Consider the following 14368-nt stretch of genomic DNA (forward strand, 5'->3'; position numbering starts at 1 on the left):
CCTCTTTTTAAATATCTTATTTTTAAATCAATTCAGTCTCTATCATGGTAGAAAAGAAACATCTTAGGCAGTAAAGACAGCTTTCCTGTTCAGTTTAAATTCAGTTGTGATACAGATTATATCATAGGAATATAGTACTAAGACCAGATGGGCCTCTGCTCTGCCGGTTTGCTGTGTGATCTTGGAAAGTTCACTTCACCTTTTTAGTCCATAGCTTCCTTAACTGTAAACTGAGCAGTTTGAACTATACTCCAGAGAGCCAACTCAAGATTCATTATGGGCAACTCTTCCTGCTGCCCAAATTTGTAAATTCTAGCTTTGTTAGGGAATTTTTCTTCATCTTTTTGAGAGCTACCTAGAAAAAAAAAAAAAAGATGATATTATGCAGCAAGACCTACAGAGGTTAAGTTACTCATTTATTCATTAACTTAAAAAAGTAAACATTTGTGGAATGGTTTATGGAAGAAGCATTTCAGCTGAGTCTTGAAGCAAGGAAAAGGATTTGAACGTACAGGCATATGGAGAGAGAGCTCTCCAGGAGAGAAAGGTCAATTTAAAGAAACCCCCATGGAAGGAAATGGCCAGGAACACTGAAGAGGACATTGTGTCTGGGGGAAGTGATGGAAGAGGCAGCTGAGAAATTGGATTAATATCAGATTGTAGAGAACCTCAAATTCTAGACTGAATAACTCAGGAGACCTTAAGCTCTGTAAATGAAATGAAGGACAATTCTCTTGCTTCCATGTGTCTTTGATGCTTGGTAGACACTCAGTAAATACTGGTTGTTTGAATGAGAGAATTTAAAATTTTCGAGAAAGGGAATGAAATGATGATCCCCTTTAAGGGGATTTTACTTGTCCACCATGTAACTACTAGAAGACCTAGTTTGATTTCATTTATGTAGGCAGGGAACAAGAAGGGGGACTGAACTTGGCTGTTGGCACCCACTGTTGGGTATTAGAAGAAGGAGGAATTGAAGGTGACTGAGGTTGATTCTGGAGAGCTGTGAGAGTGGTTGATATCAGGTTCTAAGTCATATTTCTATCCTATGTGCCCTTTCATCTTTCTTCCTGTTACCCTTGAGTTCAGGGAACCTGTCAACTTTGTTTTCAGTATACCTTGCTTGAACAGGTCCTTAATATATATTTGCTGAAGGAGTTCATGCATGGTAGCAAACCTGATTTGGTCTTTAGTTTGAATACAGGTAGTGATGATAATTTCAGAATTATTGAGCTACCTCTAGGCAGAAATTCAAGTACTGTTATGCCCATTCATGATGGTCGTCGTTTTCATCTGAGTATTATTCCATTGTGATTAGCTCTGATAGGAAACTTAAGTTAATGTTGACTTAGTTATCTCAGTTATTAGCTAGATTCAATCAGTAATAATAATAGATATGAATAATTATTATAACAATACTAATTATTATGCAGGGTGAATTTAAAAGCACAAGATTTCCAAATATCTATGTATATATCACTTTCAACTCAACTTGTCTATATGATGTTCAAGATAGTTAAGTGCAAGACATTGTGCTAGACACTGTCTGATAGCCAAAGGTGAATAAAGCAGTGTGTACCTTTAGGAGCTCAGAGGATGCAGAGTAAACTAAGCAGACTGTATCAAGTGTCATGAAAAACCCAAAGACTCTTTTAGAAGAAAAAGTGATTATGAACAGAGGTCTCTGAGCACTCAGGCTTGGTAGAAGAGTGGTAGTTGAGGTCTTGAAGAGTAGAACTCCTGCAGACATATCTAGGGGAAAGGATGCTTCAGACCAGAAAACAGCAAGCATCATAAAGCATTGAGTGTGGTGAGGGGTAAGATATAGCTGGAATGGCAGATAAGAGATGTATGGGGTGGGCTCAGAATCCTTGGTTGACTGGACAAATTTCCCTCTGTAAACAGTAGGGTTTTTTTTTTGTTTTTTGTTTTGTTTTGTTTTTTGTTTTTTGCGGTATGCGGGCCTCTCACTGTTGTGGCCTCCCCCGTTGCGGAGCACAGGCTCCGGACGCGCAGGCTCAGCGGCCATGGCTCACGGGCCCAGCCGCTCCGCGGCATATGGGATCCTCCCAGACCGGGGCACGAACCCGTATCCCCTGCATCGGCAGGCGGACTCCCAACCACTTGCGCCACCAGGGAGGCCCCAACAGTAGGTTTTAAAGCAAAGAAGGACTGTAGTAAGGTCTGAGATTTTGGTAAATTAATTCGTTGGCAAGTGAAGGATAAACTGTGGTGAAGAGACAAGTTTGTCAAGCTGGGCCCCCCTAATAATCTAGGAGAAAAGTAAGGACACCTCAAGGAAGGATTGTAGCAAAACAAAAGATGTCCTGGGTGGTGATGGGTTACCTAGAATATTACCCATAGACAGGGAATATAGAATATATAGATTCTGCCAACTATATTTTATTGGAGATCTGGGTGGGGAGGAAGATTTTAAAAGATGATTCTAAATTTTAAATTGAACATCTCAGAGGAGGGGAATTATTAACTAACAATGGAAATAAGAGCAAAAGATATTTAAGAGGAAGGTGAATTCAATATGAACATGCTGATTTTGAATTTAAGTCACATGTGGATCATTCTTAGGAGGTGTTTGCCAAGCAGTTGAGGTTTTTTTTTTTAATTTATTTATTTTGGGGTGTGTTGGGTCTTTGTTGCTGTGCTCAGGCTTTCTCTAATTGCAGCGAGCAGGGGCTACTCTTCGTTGCGGTGCGCGGGCTTCTCATTGCAGTGGCTTCTCTTGTTGCAGAGCACGGGCTCTAGGCGCATTGGCTTCAGTAGTTGTGGCTCGCGGGCTGTAGAGTGCAGGCTCAGTAGTTGTGACACACGGGCTTAGTTGCTCTGTGGCATGTGGGATCTTCCCGGACCAGGGATCGAACCCACGTCCCCTGCATTGGCAGGTGGATTCTTGACCACTGCCCCACCAGGGAAGCCCAGCAGTTGAGTTTTCAGCCTGTAGCATCACTTTACTTTCATCCCACAGATGTTTTCACCCCCCCCAACTATGTTAGATGCATGGCAGTTCAGGAGAGAGGGCATAGTGGAAAGGTATAGTTTTAATGCTGTGCTGATGCACACTTGAGTTTTGTATAAAATGATGTTTCTAGGCATAACAGCTGACCCACATGTGGGCAAATCCTATTTTTTCCAGCCCTATTTCAAGGTGGTGCACGTGAAAAAAAATGATAAAAATTGTTTAACCCTATATACATTTTATTTCTTATTATTACTGTTCTTATGAGAAACAAAGCACTGTGACTTAGCCAGGTGCTTTTGCACTAATGACTCTTGTTCTATTTTTCTTTGGGTAACACAAGGTCAAATAAAGTGACAAGTGTGGCTCTTGACCACTGAGTTTAATTTTATCACAGGTCCTGTTCCTTCCACAGGAAGATGTGTTTTGTGTTTTTGCCCTCACGGTACCGAAAGGTGAATCTCAGTCTTTCAAGTGTTCTCCCTGCCTTATCTCACAATTTCATCTCCAGTCCACTTAAAAATTATTATTACCTGCAGGCCGGCGAAATGTTACAGATACAGTCTTTATGGATATTGGTAGCAGAAGGACTTGCGTTGAGCTCAAAATTCAGCAAAGGTTTTGTAGAACACCTTACATTTCAGAAGGCCTACTCAGTTACAATATCTAACTTACGTAAAAGAGTTACATATGTTTATGCTTCAGTAAAATACTTTCTTCCGTAAACATTATTTTACTTATATTACCTTCTTCCTATGATCCTCTCAGTCCAGTTGGGTACAATCCCCCTCCTCCTGCATTTTGCACATGAGGAAGTAGGCTCAGAGGGATTGTGTCAGGACTCAGGGGAGCTGGGTGTGGAACCCAGGTTTGCTGATTCCAAATCATTTTTTCTTTTAATGGTAAAATAGTTTGACCAGTGGTAAAATCGGAATGGCTTATCTGCCAATTGAAATGCTGAACTATGTATTCCTTCTTAGAATTTCACTTGAGGCTATTGTATGACCCTCTGAAGTTTCTAAATTGGCTGAATATAAAGCTCCCACAGTCTGGTTAGTTTGGCTCTCAGTCTTAAAACCATGTTACTGCAGTAGTCTGTGTCATTTCCGTGTGTGTGTGTGTGTGGTATTTATAAAGATATAAATATATCTTTAGGTATATTGATGAGCACCCTCATAGCAGAAAACATATGCATTTGGGTCTGCTGACAATCCTGCTTTCTAGATTTTTCTTGTGTGACCTGCACTGAAGGAAGGACAGGAGACCTGCCACACTGCTTAGAATACTGATTTTCACCAGTGGCCTTTTATGGATTTTAGGGAGCAGTGGTCTTGCGGTTTTCCTTCTTGCTTGCTCCCTATCTAGCTAGCTAGTCTCTAAAAGAAACTACCAAGTAGTCTTTGCCAACTTTAAGAAATAGACCCTATTATAGCGGAGGACTTCCCTTGAGGTTTTCATGTGTTTTATTGTGCAAAAATATCAAAGTGTTCCAAAAGAAGGTCAAGATTTAAAAATCCCATGTCTCTTAATCTTTCTTGGAGACTCGATTGGTCTGGTAAGATGATGGACCCAGCTATCTTCAGACTCGTAGCTTTATTAACTTTTGAATATTGGGTCAGTAATTCCTTTTGAGGACACATTAACCATAAGTATTCCACATCTTACGTTTCATGTTCCTTCTACAGAACAGGGAGATTTGGATAGGCCTTGTCTCTCTCCTTCACGAATGTGCCTGAGAGATTGAATGAACCAGTTCATCTCCAAGGTCATCTGCTAACTGAGGTTCTTAGTGCTTCTCTTTGGTGTCTGTGTCATACCACTCACAGTTGTCTGCTATTTACTAAGTACCCAGTGTATGTGCAGGAAGAAAACACACGAATTTACAAGCTCTGGTCTCCAGTCCTGGCAAGCCTCAAGCCTCTTCGGTTTTCTGCATTTTGTCATTCAGCATTTGCTAAAATTTTACTCTTCACAGGCAGACTCTGGGCTAGGCTCTAGAGATAAACATGGGAAAGGATCTCTCTCTTTACAGCTTCCTAGCAAGGGAGAAAGTATATAAATAAATAACTGTAAATGTATGAAGTCCTTGCTAGAGGTCAAGTGGTAAGATGGACAGGGGGCTACAGAATGGCACAAAAGGAGCCTGTGGATCCCACCCGGCCTCTGTCCACCTGCCTGTTTTCTCTTATTTTTTCAGATACCTTTCTTTCTTTCTTCTTCACGCATCGCTGTCCCAACCTGGTGACGAGGAAGTTAAAGGATAAATGTTTAATGTGGTTGTGGATCCATTTCCAATTCCCCCAGATGTCACACCTGTGCCATTTCCCAAGGTTGTGTGAGAAGGCAGGTTAAGTGGAATCTAGAAGCAAAAACCAGATAACAGCAGGGCCTCCTCTCAGTGATCTGCTTTGGGCAGGGGGGCGGGGAGGGGGGCAGTGAGAATGGTAAAAAAGAAATATGGCTGGTTTGTATGACACTTAGACTCTCACAGAGAGGGAGACACTTGATTGCTCTCAAGCCTTACCTTCCAAGGGCATTTGAAACCAGCCTTGTTTCCACTCTGGCTGGGTTGCTGAACCCTGCAGATTTAATCCTTATTACTGATAAGAACAGAAAGAATGTGACTTATCTCTCCAATCTCTGCAGAGATGGAAGGAAAAACCATTTCTTGGAACATGATTACACATTATTTGACAGCTTTTCAGCTTGCCCATTAATTTAGGTGTTTGAATAAGTAAACTCAGTTGGGGCTGGGTGTCGGGTATCATTTTCTTTATAAATGTGAGAGTTCCTTTTTGAAGTGATCCCATTCTTACCTCTTCCCCCACCATTCAAACAGAGTTTAAATATTTGCCAGTGTAGATGTTTGATTTTTACCTTAGCTCTTTCTTTGCTTAACGTTATTCTCATGGGTGGTTAAGTGGAAGATAAGGGGGTTCTTGTTTAATTCTTTTCAACTGGTGTTGCTCAAATATTTGGAGAGCAGACACTTCCCAGAAAGAATGAGCAGGAACCTGGTTGAATGGAGGTGAAGTGAAATGTCTCCCTGTCATATCTGAGTAAACCAGGCACTGTTGGGCCGTTACTAGGATGTTTTTTGGTGTCCAGATCTCCTTTTAAAGGCTCCTGGAGCTACTGGTCGAGGGGTTTGCCTTCTTTGCTTCCCAGAAAAATGTGTGCTGCTCTTAAAATGGAACTTGGTAGATCAGTGACACCAGCAGCAAGGGACTGCCTTGTGCTGGGAGCTCCACCTGAAGTCTCACAGCATTTGTTCCACACCAGCTTCTGATCTGATACCAGATTTTGCTTCCACAAGAAATGGTGTGTATATGTGGTGTTTTTTGGTTTTTTGTTTTAAAAACCGTTTGCACCTATCTCTAGCAGTGATTAAAAACAACAGACAAGTAAAAAATATCCCCTACTCCATTAGCTGTCATCATATTGGCTTTGTTTATGGACTCAACTATCACTGTAAGCCTTGCTCTTCTGAGATATCCACAGGGATTTGCTTTTTAAATTATTACCTTTAAAATGTGCCCATGAACAATACCGCATTTCACCAGCGCCCTTGGAACCCACACTGTGGGTGTGGTTTTTGTGTGCTATGTGATAAATTGAGCAGCTTCGCTGCAAATGTTGAAGAAAACCCAGGGTTTTAAGTGATTTGCCTGGCAAATCACCTTCCAAAGGAAATTTAAACAAAGACCAAGAAAGAGATTTCAGGAAGTAAACCCCAACTGGTGTATGTGTCTCTCTCCTTTATATCTTTTTCTTTTTAAACTGGGACTCCACTGAAAAGTTGATTTACACTGTGAATCGAGGCTGAATGAAATCCAATTGGAGCTCACTTGAACACTGTTTTGATGTGAGATTCAAAGCTTCTGCAAATTTATTTTACCTTCTACATTTGCTGATCTCCTGCTTGTAAATCCTGTTGAAGGAGAATAAAAATGACTGCAGCCTGATGGGAATTAAATGTCTGAAGTTCAAAGCAGTTTGCACATCAGAGCAAACGTCAATCAAATGAACATCTTGCAAGCCAGGCAGGGAGTGAATTTCTCCATGGGGAAGAGATCAAAGTGGGAGTCACAGTTCTGTTTTCTCCCTTGGGATGAAGTTTCGATCAGTTGTTCATGAAAGTAAATCCAGAAGGAAGTTTTTTCTTTTTTTAACTTGAAGGGGTAGGAAAGATGGAGTTATTTCTCTTGAAACTAATTTTCAGGCACTGGTTTTATCTTATGAAAATGAATACAGAAAGCAGTCATAATCCACCATCTCCCCTTTTTAGAGTGAGAGTCTACAGGAGATTTATATAGGATTGTTCTCTTATTACTCTTTTAAAGGACAGATATAAAGATAAGTTGAATTGCCTGCTTATTTTATAGGAAGATCTATAATTTTACCAGTTCTTGACCTTTCCATAAACCTGAAGTTTTATTAATGTGACTGACAGCTAATATATTTCTCAGTGAAAAATCTCTTAGTTAACCCTTAAGAGTAACTGACATCTTTTTATAATGGATTATAAGAATGAACTTCACATTTCTCAGTCTCCAAATCAGGGTAAATAGCATGTTTCTTTTTAGAAATCATTTTTCTAAAAGGCATATGGGCATAAAATGTGCTGTCTTCGGCAAAGCAACTGTTTGTCTGGTGCCCGGAGGATGGCTAAGCGAGTTTTAGTGCTGTGTTTGGAGTCCAGAAGAGAAACAAGCATTACTGAGTGTGAGTGAGTAGAAGGTAGAGAGATCATCACAGAGGTTTTGCTCACGTAATTACTTCTCCCAGCTGACTCACCAGCTCTGGACACACCACGCTCCTATATCTCTTAAGCCCCCTGTTGACACCTGCTTCCTTACCTGCCTGCACATCAGCAGTGTCGGCAGCCATAGAAGCAGAGTGAGGTTTATTTCTCGGCATTTCACGTTAACTCGGTTTTGGAGTGGGTGCTCCCCACATGCGGGGGAACTCAGGACATTGAGACTGTTGCCACTTAAAGAACTCCATGGAGCAAGAAGCAGGAGGAAGGAGAATGATTGTCATGTCCCTGAATCCTTTCAATATCAGAATGTGGGGATTTAATAGGAATAAATTAATTTAAAACCACCAGTATTCACTATGTGGGGGTTACCCAGGAAGCAAGGATTAAATCCAGTTCTTGAAACAAGGTAACAATCTGTTTCATCCTTTGCTAGTAAACTTTCAGAATCCAAAGGTCTGTGAGCCAGCTAGACAATAGGTCAAATTGCCCCTCTGGATGAGGTTCTCCTGCAAAGTGGTTATTTAATTCTCAAACATCAGGATTGTTTTGTGGATTCCTTCAGAAAAATAGCATCTTCAGGTATTTTCCGTGTTATTTTTGGATCAGGTTCGATCTCTGGAAGGCTGTGTGTTTGCACCGCATCAGCTGGGGCTTCCCTGAGCCGTGTTTCAGTTTTACGCCTCGCTCACATTTACAGTAAAGCTTAAGTTGTGTCTGTTGTCCATTATGTTATTCAGAACCTGGATTTTATTGTCCCATGTGAGAATTTTTCAGAATTTGGTGAAATTTCCTCTTTCTTGGTCTTTTCTTAGTTCTATCTTATCTTTCTTGTACATAAGCCATTTGTTTAAGGTTGTCAGATTACCAGAATGCTAGGGTCCTTCTCTCAGAGGAGAAAGTTGGTACCAGGAAGAGGAGAAAATTGCTATGAGCTGGCCCCAGGTCTGCTGTATCTCTTCTCTATGCAGAGAATGGACATGCTCGCTCTCCTGTTCACGTGGAACTTCTAGCTACCACTGCTGCCCTGAAACCTCTCAGATTTTAGTGGTGAATGGGAAGGGAGCTTGAGGCTTTTCTGGAGTGAAATAATAAAAAGTAACCCCAAAATGGCCAATTCCAAAGCTATGCCAGTGGTAAACATTTTAAAAATCTAAGTTATCTACAATTAATAGCCACAACTACTGGGCCTGCGAGCCACAACTACTGAAGCCCACACGCCTAGAGCCCGTGCTCTGCCTTTAATATCTTCTTCGTCTTCCTTTGCTGCCTCATCTTTGTCCCTAGAGAACTTTCTCTGTAGCTATCCATTGTGAACCCTTATGCTTAGCTACTGTCATTTCCTATTAAGTAAAAAGCAAAGATTTCCCCTAAGCCCCACAAGCTTTCAGATTAATCCTTTCCTTTGAGAGAATTGAATTCTACTTCAGCTGTTAGATAATGTTAATGATGATTTATTGATCGATTTATTGAGATACAGTGTAATGTATTCATTGTGAATGAGAGCTTGAATATATGTTCAAATCTTGGTTCTGTTACTTCCCAGCTATGAATCTTGAGCTTCTTAATTTAACAGTTCTGTGCCTCAGTTTCTTGGTCTTCAAATGGAGATAATAATAATATTTCCCTTGGGCTTGTGAAGATTAGACGAGTTAATCCATGTACAACACTTGGAATATTCTTGATATTATATATATGTATATGTATATATACACACACACACAACACGGTAGCTGTTAACTGTTATCATTACTAATACATCCATTACTAGTTATTATTATTGATTAAATGTTTACTATGTACTAGGCTCTTACAAGCTGCTTTCTGATTATGAAATAGGTACTATTTTTATCACCATATTGTAGATGAGAAAAATGGAGGCTTAGAAAATGTAAGTTCTATGCAAGAGTTAGACAGCAATAAGCAATTTAAACCCAAACTCCAGTCCAGGTCTGTGTACCTCTGAGGCCATGCTCCTGACCATGCTTTGCCGGGGTGGCAGTTCCTTGTTCATCGTAGATGTTCAATGAATGTGATTTAATAAAATATACAGAGCTTTCCAGTGACTTAGCTCTCTGCCCTTCCACATTAGTCAGCCACCAATAAGAAAACTTATGGAGAACTATACATTCCCAGGAATGCACTAAACCTGAGAGAGAAATATAAATCCTCAAGGAACTTACAATCCATTGGCAGAACTAAGAACTTCTCAAGGTTTTAGAGAGAATTGGGAGTTCAAGTGCTACATGGTAGGGTTTAGACAATAAGGCTTCCATAACAAAATATCTTGGCATCTCCCCTCACTTCACCTTTATTTAGTATATGGGGAAGGCAAAATAAGTAAGATAATTTTCTCATTATTTGTAATAAATCTTATGTTAGAATTTTTATTAATTAGTATTTTGCTGATATACGCAGAATCTAAAACCAATCAGTCTGTATCTGTCAGACATCAACTGCGTTGACATTATGCTAAGCCTGATTACAAAACAATATTAAAAAATTAGGGAAAAGACACACAAGCATGAATTAAGATGCAGAGTGGCACTAGTCACTTTAGAGGAGAGAGGGCTCCTCACAGGCTGGGGCCGACGAGGACTTCCTGGAAGGAAGATGAGAAGAACTGGGGGCTTTGTAGAATGGGCACAGTGAACACCAGAGAGCATCACAGTTCGGACCCAACAGAAAAAACATGTATTGAGGGACTGGTCTGGTTAGAGCTATAGGTTGGGAGACAGTGGGAAGAGAAAGTTGGGCAGATTATTGATGACCATCACTATATTGTGAAACCTTTTTATGACTGACAAATGTTTACTGAGTACCTACTCTTATTAATGTGTTACTTTCAGTTTTATTGTTATAAAAATGTTTTTATAACAATACAGTACAAAAAGAAAAACAACCTATAAAATAGTTCCCTGGTCTCTCTGGTCCCAGGAGCGAACTCTTATTTCACAATGGCCTGGGGAGTCTGTATGTGCTCGGTGCTGGACTTCAGCCTTCTCCAGGGGTAGGGCTGATGGCCCAGGTCCTGGCTGTGGAGCCTCCACCCAGGGAGAACGGGGCTCTCTTCGAGCTTACACTTCTTCTGGGAGAAGTTGTCAGTAACTCTCTTGAGTTGCCTGACCCCTTTAACAAGTTCTTCCTTATTTGTCACTTAAATGAAGCAGTGTGGTGCGTGGCTCATCCTTGGACAGAGAGCTGGGTGATAAGGTCAAGTCTCTCTTAGGTCCCTGATTTGCTATGTGTTCCTTGGTGTCACTTTCCTCAACTGTGAGATAGGTAGGTCTAAAAAAAGTTTGTAATTTGTATTGCAAAGTCCAGATGTGAGTTTCGGGCATACCTAAGAATTACTCTGCTCTCTTGATTCAAATTGAAAGATCCTCTGTCCTTGGTCTCTTGGAGGCATACAGAGAAGTACCTGTGCTCACGTGGAAAGCCATTCTACTGCCTTATTTCTAAAGGAATCTGCATGACAGGATTGGAGGGCTTCTCATCCCTGGAGAGACTGTCAAAGTCAGATTCCAGGGCCCTACCCCAGACTCACTAAATCAAACTCTTCTAGGGTGGATCCCAGGAATCTGCATTCCAACATGCTTCCAGGTGATTCTGATATGGCTAGACTTTCAGTAATTAGGAACCATTTATCTGAGTCATGATCCTCACTTGTTGGACCTCTGGAGGCTTCTGAGGAAGCCCAGAATAGGGCTAAGCACTGTCACGATGGATGTTCATAGAAGATCAGTTAATATGAGTGCCTGCTTTTGACAAGAACAATGCTAAGTGTTATGTATGCACAGTGGTGAATAAAACCAACAAGACGTGGGGTCTGCTCTCAAGGGGCTCTTGTCTGTTCATATAGCCTGATCTATAAAAATCCACCCATTAAAAACACACAGGGACTTCCCTGGTGGCGCAGTGGTTAAGAATCTGCCTGCCAGTGCAGGGGACATGGGTTCAAGCCCTGGTCCAGGAAGATCCCACATGCCACAGAGCAACTAAGCCCATGCGTCACAACTATTGAGCCTGCGCTCTAGAGCCCATGAGCCACAACTACTGAAGCCCACACACCTAGAGCCCGTGTTCTGCAACAAGAGAAGCCACTGCAATGGGAAGCCGGCGCACCACAAAGAGCAGCCCCTGCTCACTGCAACTAGAGAAAGCCCGCGTGCAGCAACGAAGACCCAATGCAGCCAAAAATAAATAAATAAATTTATTTTTAAAAGCATATGCAAATGGAGCCATAAATTAAAAATTATGACACTTGCTTTGAGAGAAGATGGAAACACTTGACATAGACTAGGAAGTCACCCACAATCAGAATAGACCTTTCTGGGGAAGTGATAAGTGAACAAAGACTTGAAGGATAATTAGGCAGATAATCAGGAGAACTTTCTAGACTTGCATTGTCCAATATGGTGGCCACTATTCGGTGACTGTTTACATTTAAATTAAGATTAAGCAAAATTGAAAATTTAATCTCTATTACATTAACCACATTTCAAATGCTCAGTAGCCACATGTGGCTGCCATATTGGACAGTGCAAAAATAACACTTTTTCATTATCTCAGAGAATTCTCTAGGACTGCCCTGGTCTAGATCAGGAGTGGTGAAACCAGTCTGGCACACCACCTATTTTTGAAAATTGAGTTTTACTGGAACACAACCACACTTATTCTTCTGTAAATTCTCTTTGGTTGCTTTCACACCACAATGACAGAGTTTAGTAGCTGTGACAGAGACCTTGTAGCCCACAAAGCCTAAATATTATCTGTCTTTTATTAAAAAGTATGTGATGGAATAGGTTTAATGTGGCTGTCTAGTACATGGAGAGCAAGTGAGTTCCTTGTCTAATGCTACTCTTGCTTCACAGATGTTAAATGCTAAAACAAGAGAGGGACAGTGAGATTATGTTGCTTATGCACACTGGCAGCTGCTGATGTATTAATCTCCTCTTTTCTCTCCATCTGTGGCTTTTGAGGCAGCAATCTTCTCGTCTAGACAAACTGGAGCAGGTCCAAGGAAGAGTGACCCCGCTGGTGAAGCAATTGTGTCCTTGGAAGCACAGTTGACAATGTTGATATAATTGTGTACTGCATGAGAGGCTGGACTAAAGAGTCTCTTCAAATCCCTTAAAACGCCACCTCCTTTGAGATGATATATATCAAAACAAAACTGTTGAACTTTTGCTTTGGAACCCAGCACACCCTTGGAATACCTAGCCCCTTTGCTTATGCAATCAGTTCATTTTAGTAGTTCTTATATAAGATCCAGAAAATCAATATTCATGTGAATAATCACATGGACCTTGATTTTTAGGAGTGTTTCTCCAGGGTTATAGAGCTTCTCTACCTGCGTTAATGGAATTTCATTAATGACATTTATCATCTAAGATACACATTTTAACACAAGTTTTTAAAAATCTAACTTCAGATTGCTTTTATTTGCAGGTAACTCTTAGAAACTTAATGAATCTTCTCAGTATCTGAAATCCCAAATAGCTTATTTAGAGATCAAGATTTTTTAGAGATCAAGAGTTCAAGATTTTTCTCTTTCGTTACTTCTGGATTAAATTCACTTGAAAATAGTCTTAGTGACTATATATAAATGAGTCGGTACATTTTCCTATTATTTTCTTGTAGATTGTTGTTTGCCCTGGCAAATGAGTCACTGATTACACTAGTGTTTATTGATCAGCTACTAGCCAGAGCACTAGCATTGTTCTAGCTCTAGTACCAGCATTGCACTCCCACTGGAAATCAAGAAAGACCTTGGCCTCATCTATATTACAACCTGGAAGGTGCAAGCTCTGTGTCATTTATCATGAGAGGAACTGTGGTACATTATTTACAATCTTTTTGACAGCTTTGGAAAATATTTTATTATTTCTTTTTTTTTTCTTCAGATAGGAAACCTGGGGCTCAGACAAATTGCACAATTTGTGCAAGTTCACACATTTAATAGTGACAAAGCAAGGATTCAAATCTAGATCTTTCCTACTCCACAGCCATTCTTTCTCCTTCACTACTGTCTATTTTTGTTCTTGGTCATTGGTTTTCAGACAGGATAATTTAAAGAATTGTTTCACATATCACATCAGAGCTCAAGTCTGAATTTTTGTCATTCTAGTCTGAATTTTGTCAAATCTATTTTCTGTATGATTTTATCAATAGTACCTGAATCAAGTTCATTGGGGGAAAAGTTGGCTTGAAGGATTTTTTTTTAATCTCCTTAGAATTGATCTTGATTTCTAAAACCTTCTAGATGCAGATGTTGGTTTCACCCACACTGCTCTGAAGTGATTTTTAAAAAATACTTAAATTGCAGTTTTACTGTTTATGAGCTGACCTATTTTGTACACAGTATGAAGTATTACTTTTGTTGGTTAGTTTTCTGGATTGAATAACCACCAAATAAATACTGCTAATTCTCTTCTATTGTTTCAGATTTGATGGGAACTTTAATACCAATGTATCTAGAACAATTAGTTGTGATCGACTGTCTACTACTGTTAATAGCCGGGCCTTCAATCCAGGACGAGACTTAAATTCAGGTCAGTAATCTCTTGGTTTTACAAAGGTGAACTATATTCTACCACATTCAAGTTGAATAAAATTATTGCTTTAGCGATTTT

The 14368-nt window shown here is 40.3% G+C and overlaps 1 protein-coding gene across 2 annotated transcripts in view; it reads left to right on the top strand.

Moving 5' to 3' along the window:
* CACHD1 (cache domain containing 1) overlaps positions 1-14368 on the top strand; it is a 218978-nt gene that overhangs the window by 124236 nt on the left and 80374 nt on the right. For both annotated transcript variants that reach the window (XM_060089904.1, XM_060089905.1), the window contains exon 4: positions 14181-14287. In XM_060089904.1, the coding sequence (XP_059945887.1) occupies positions 14181-14287 (107 nt within the window). The remainder of the gene's footprint in view (positions 1-14180; positions 14288-14368) is intronic.

This window comes from Mesoplodon densirostris, chromosome 2 (genome assembly GCF_025265405.1).
Source record: "Mesoplodon densirostris isolate mMesDen1 chromosome 2, mMesDen1 primary haplotype, whole genome shotgun sequence".
In the NCBI taxonomy this organism is placed as follows: Eukaryota; Metazoa; Chordata; class Mammalia; order Artiodactyla; family Ziphiidae; genus Mesoplodon; species Mesoplodon densirostris.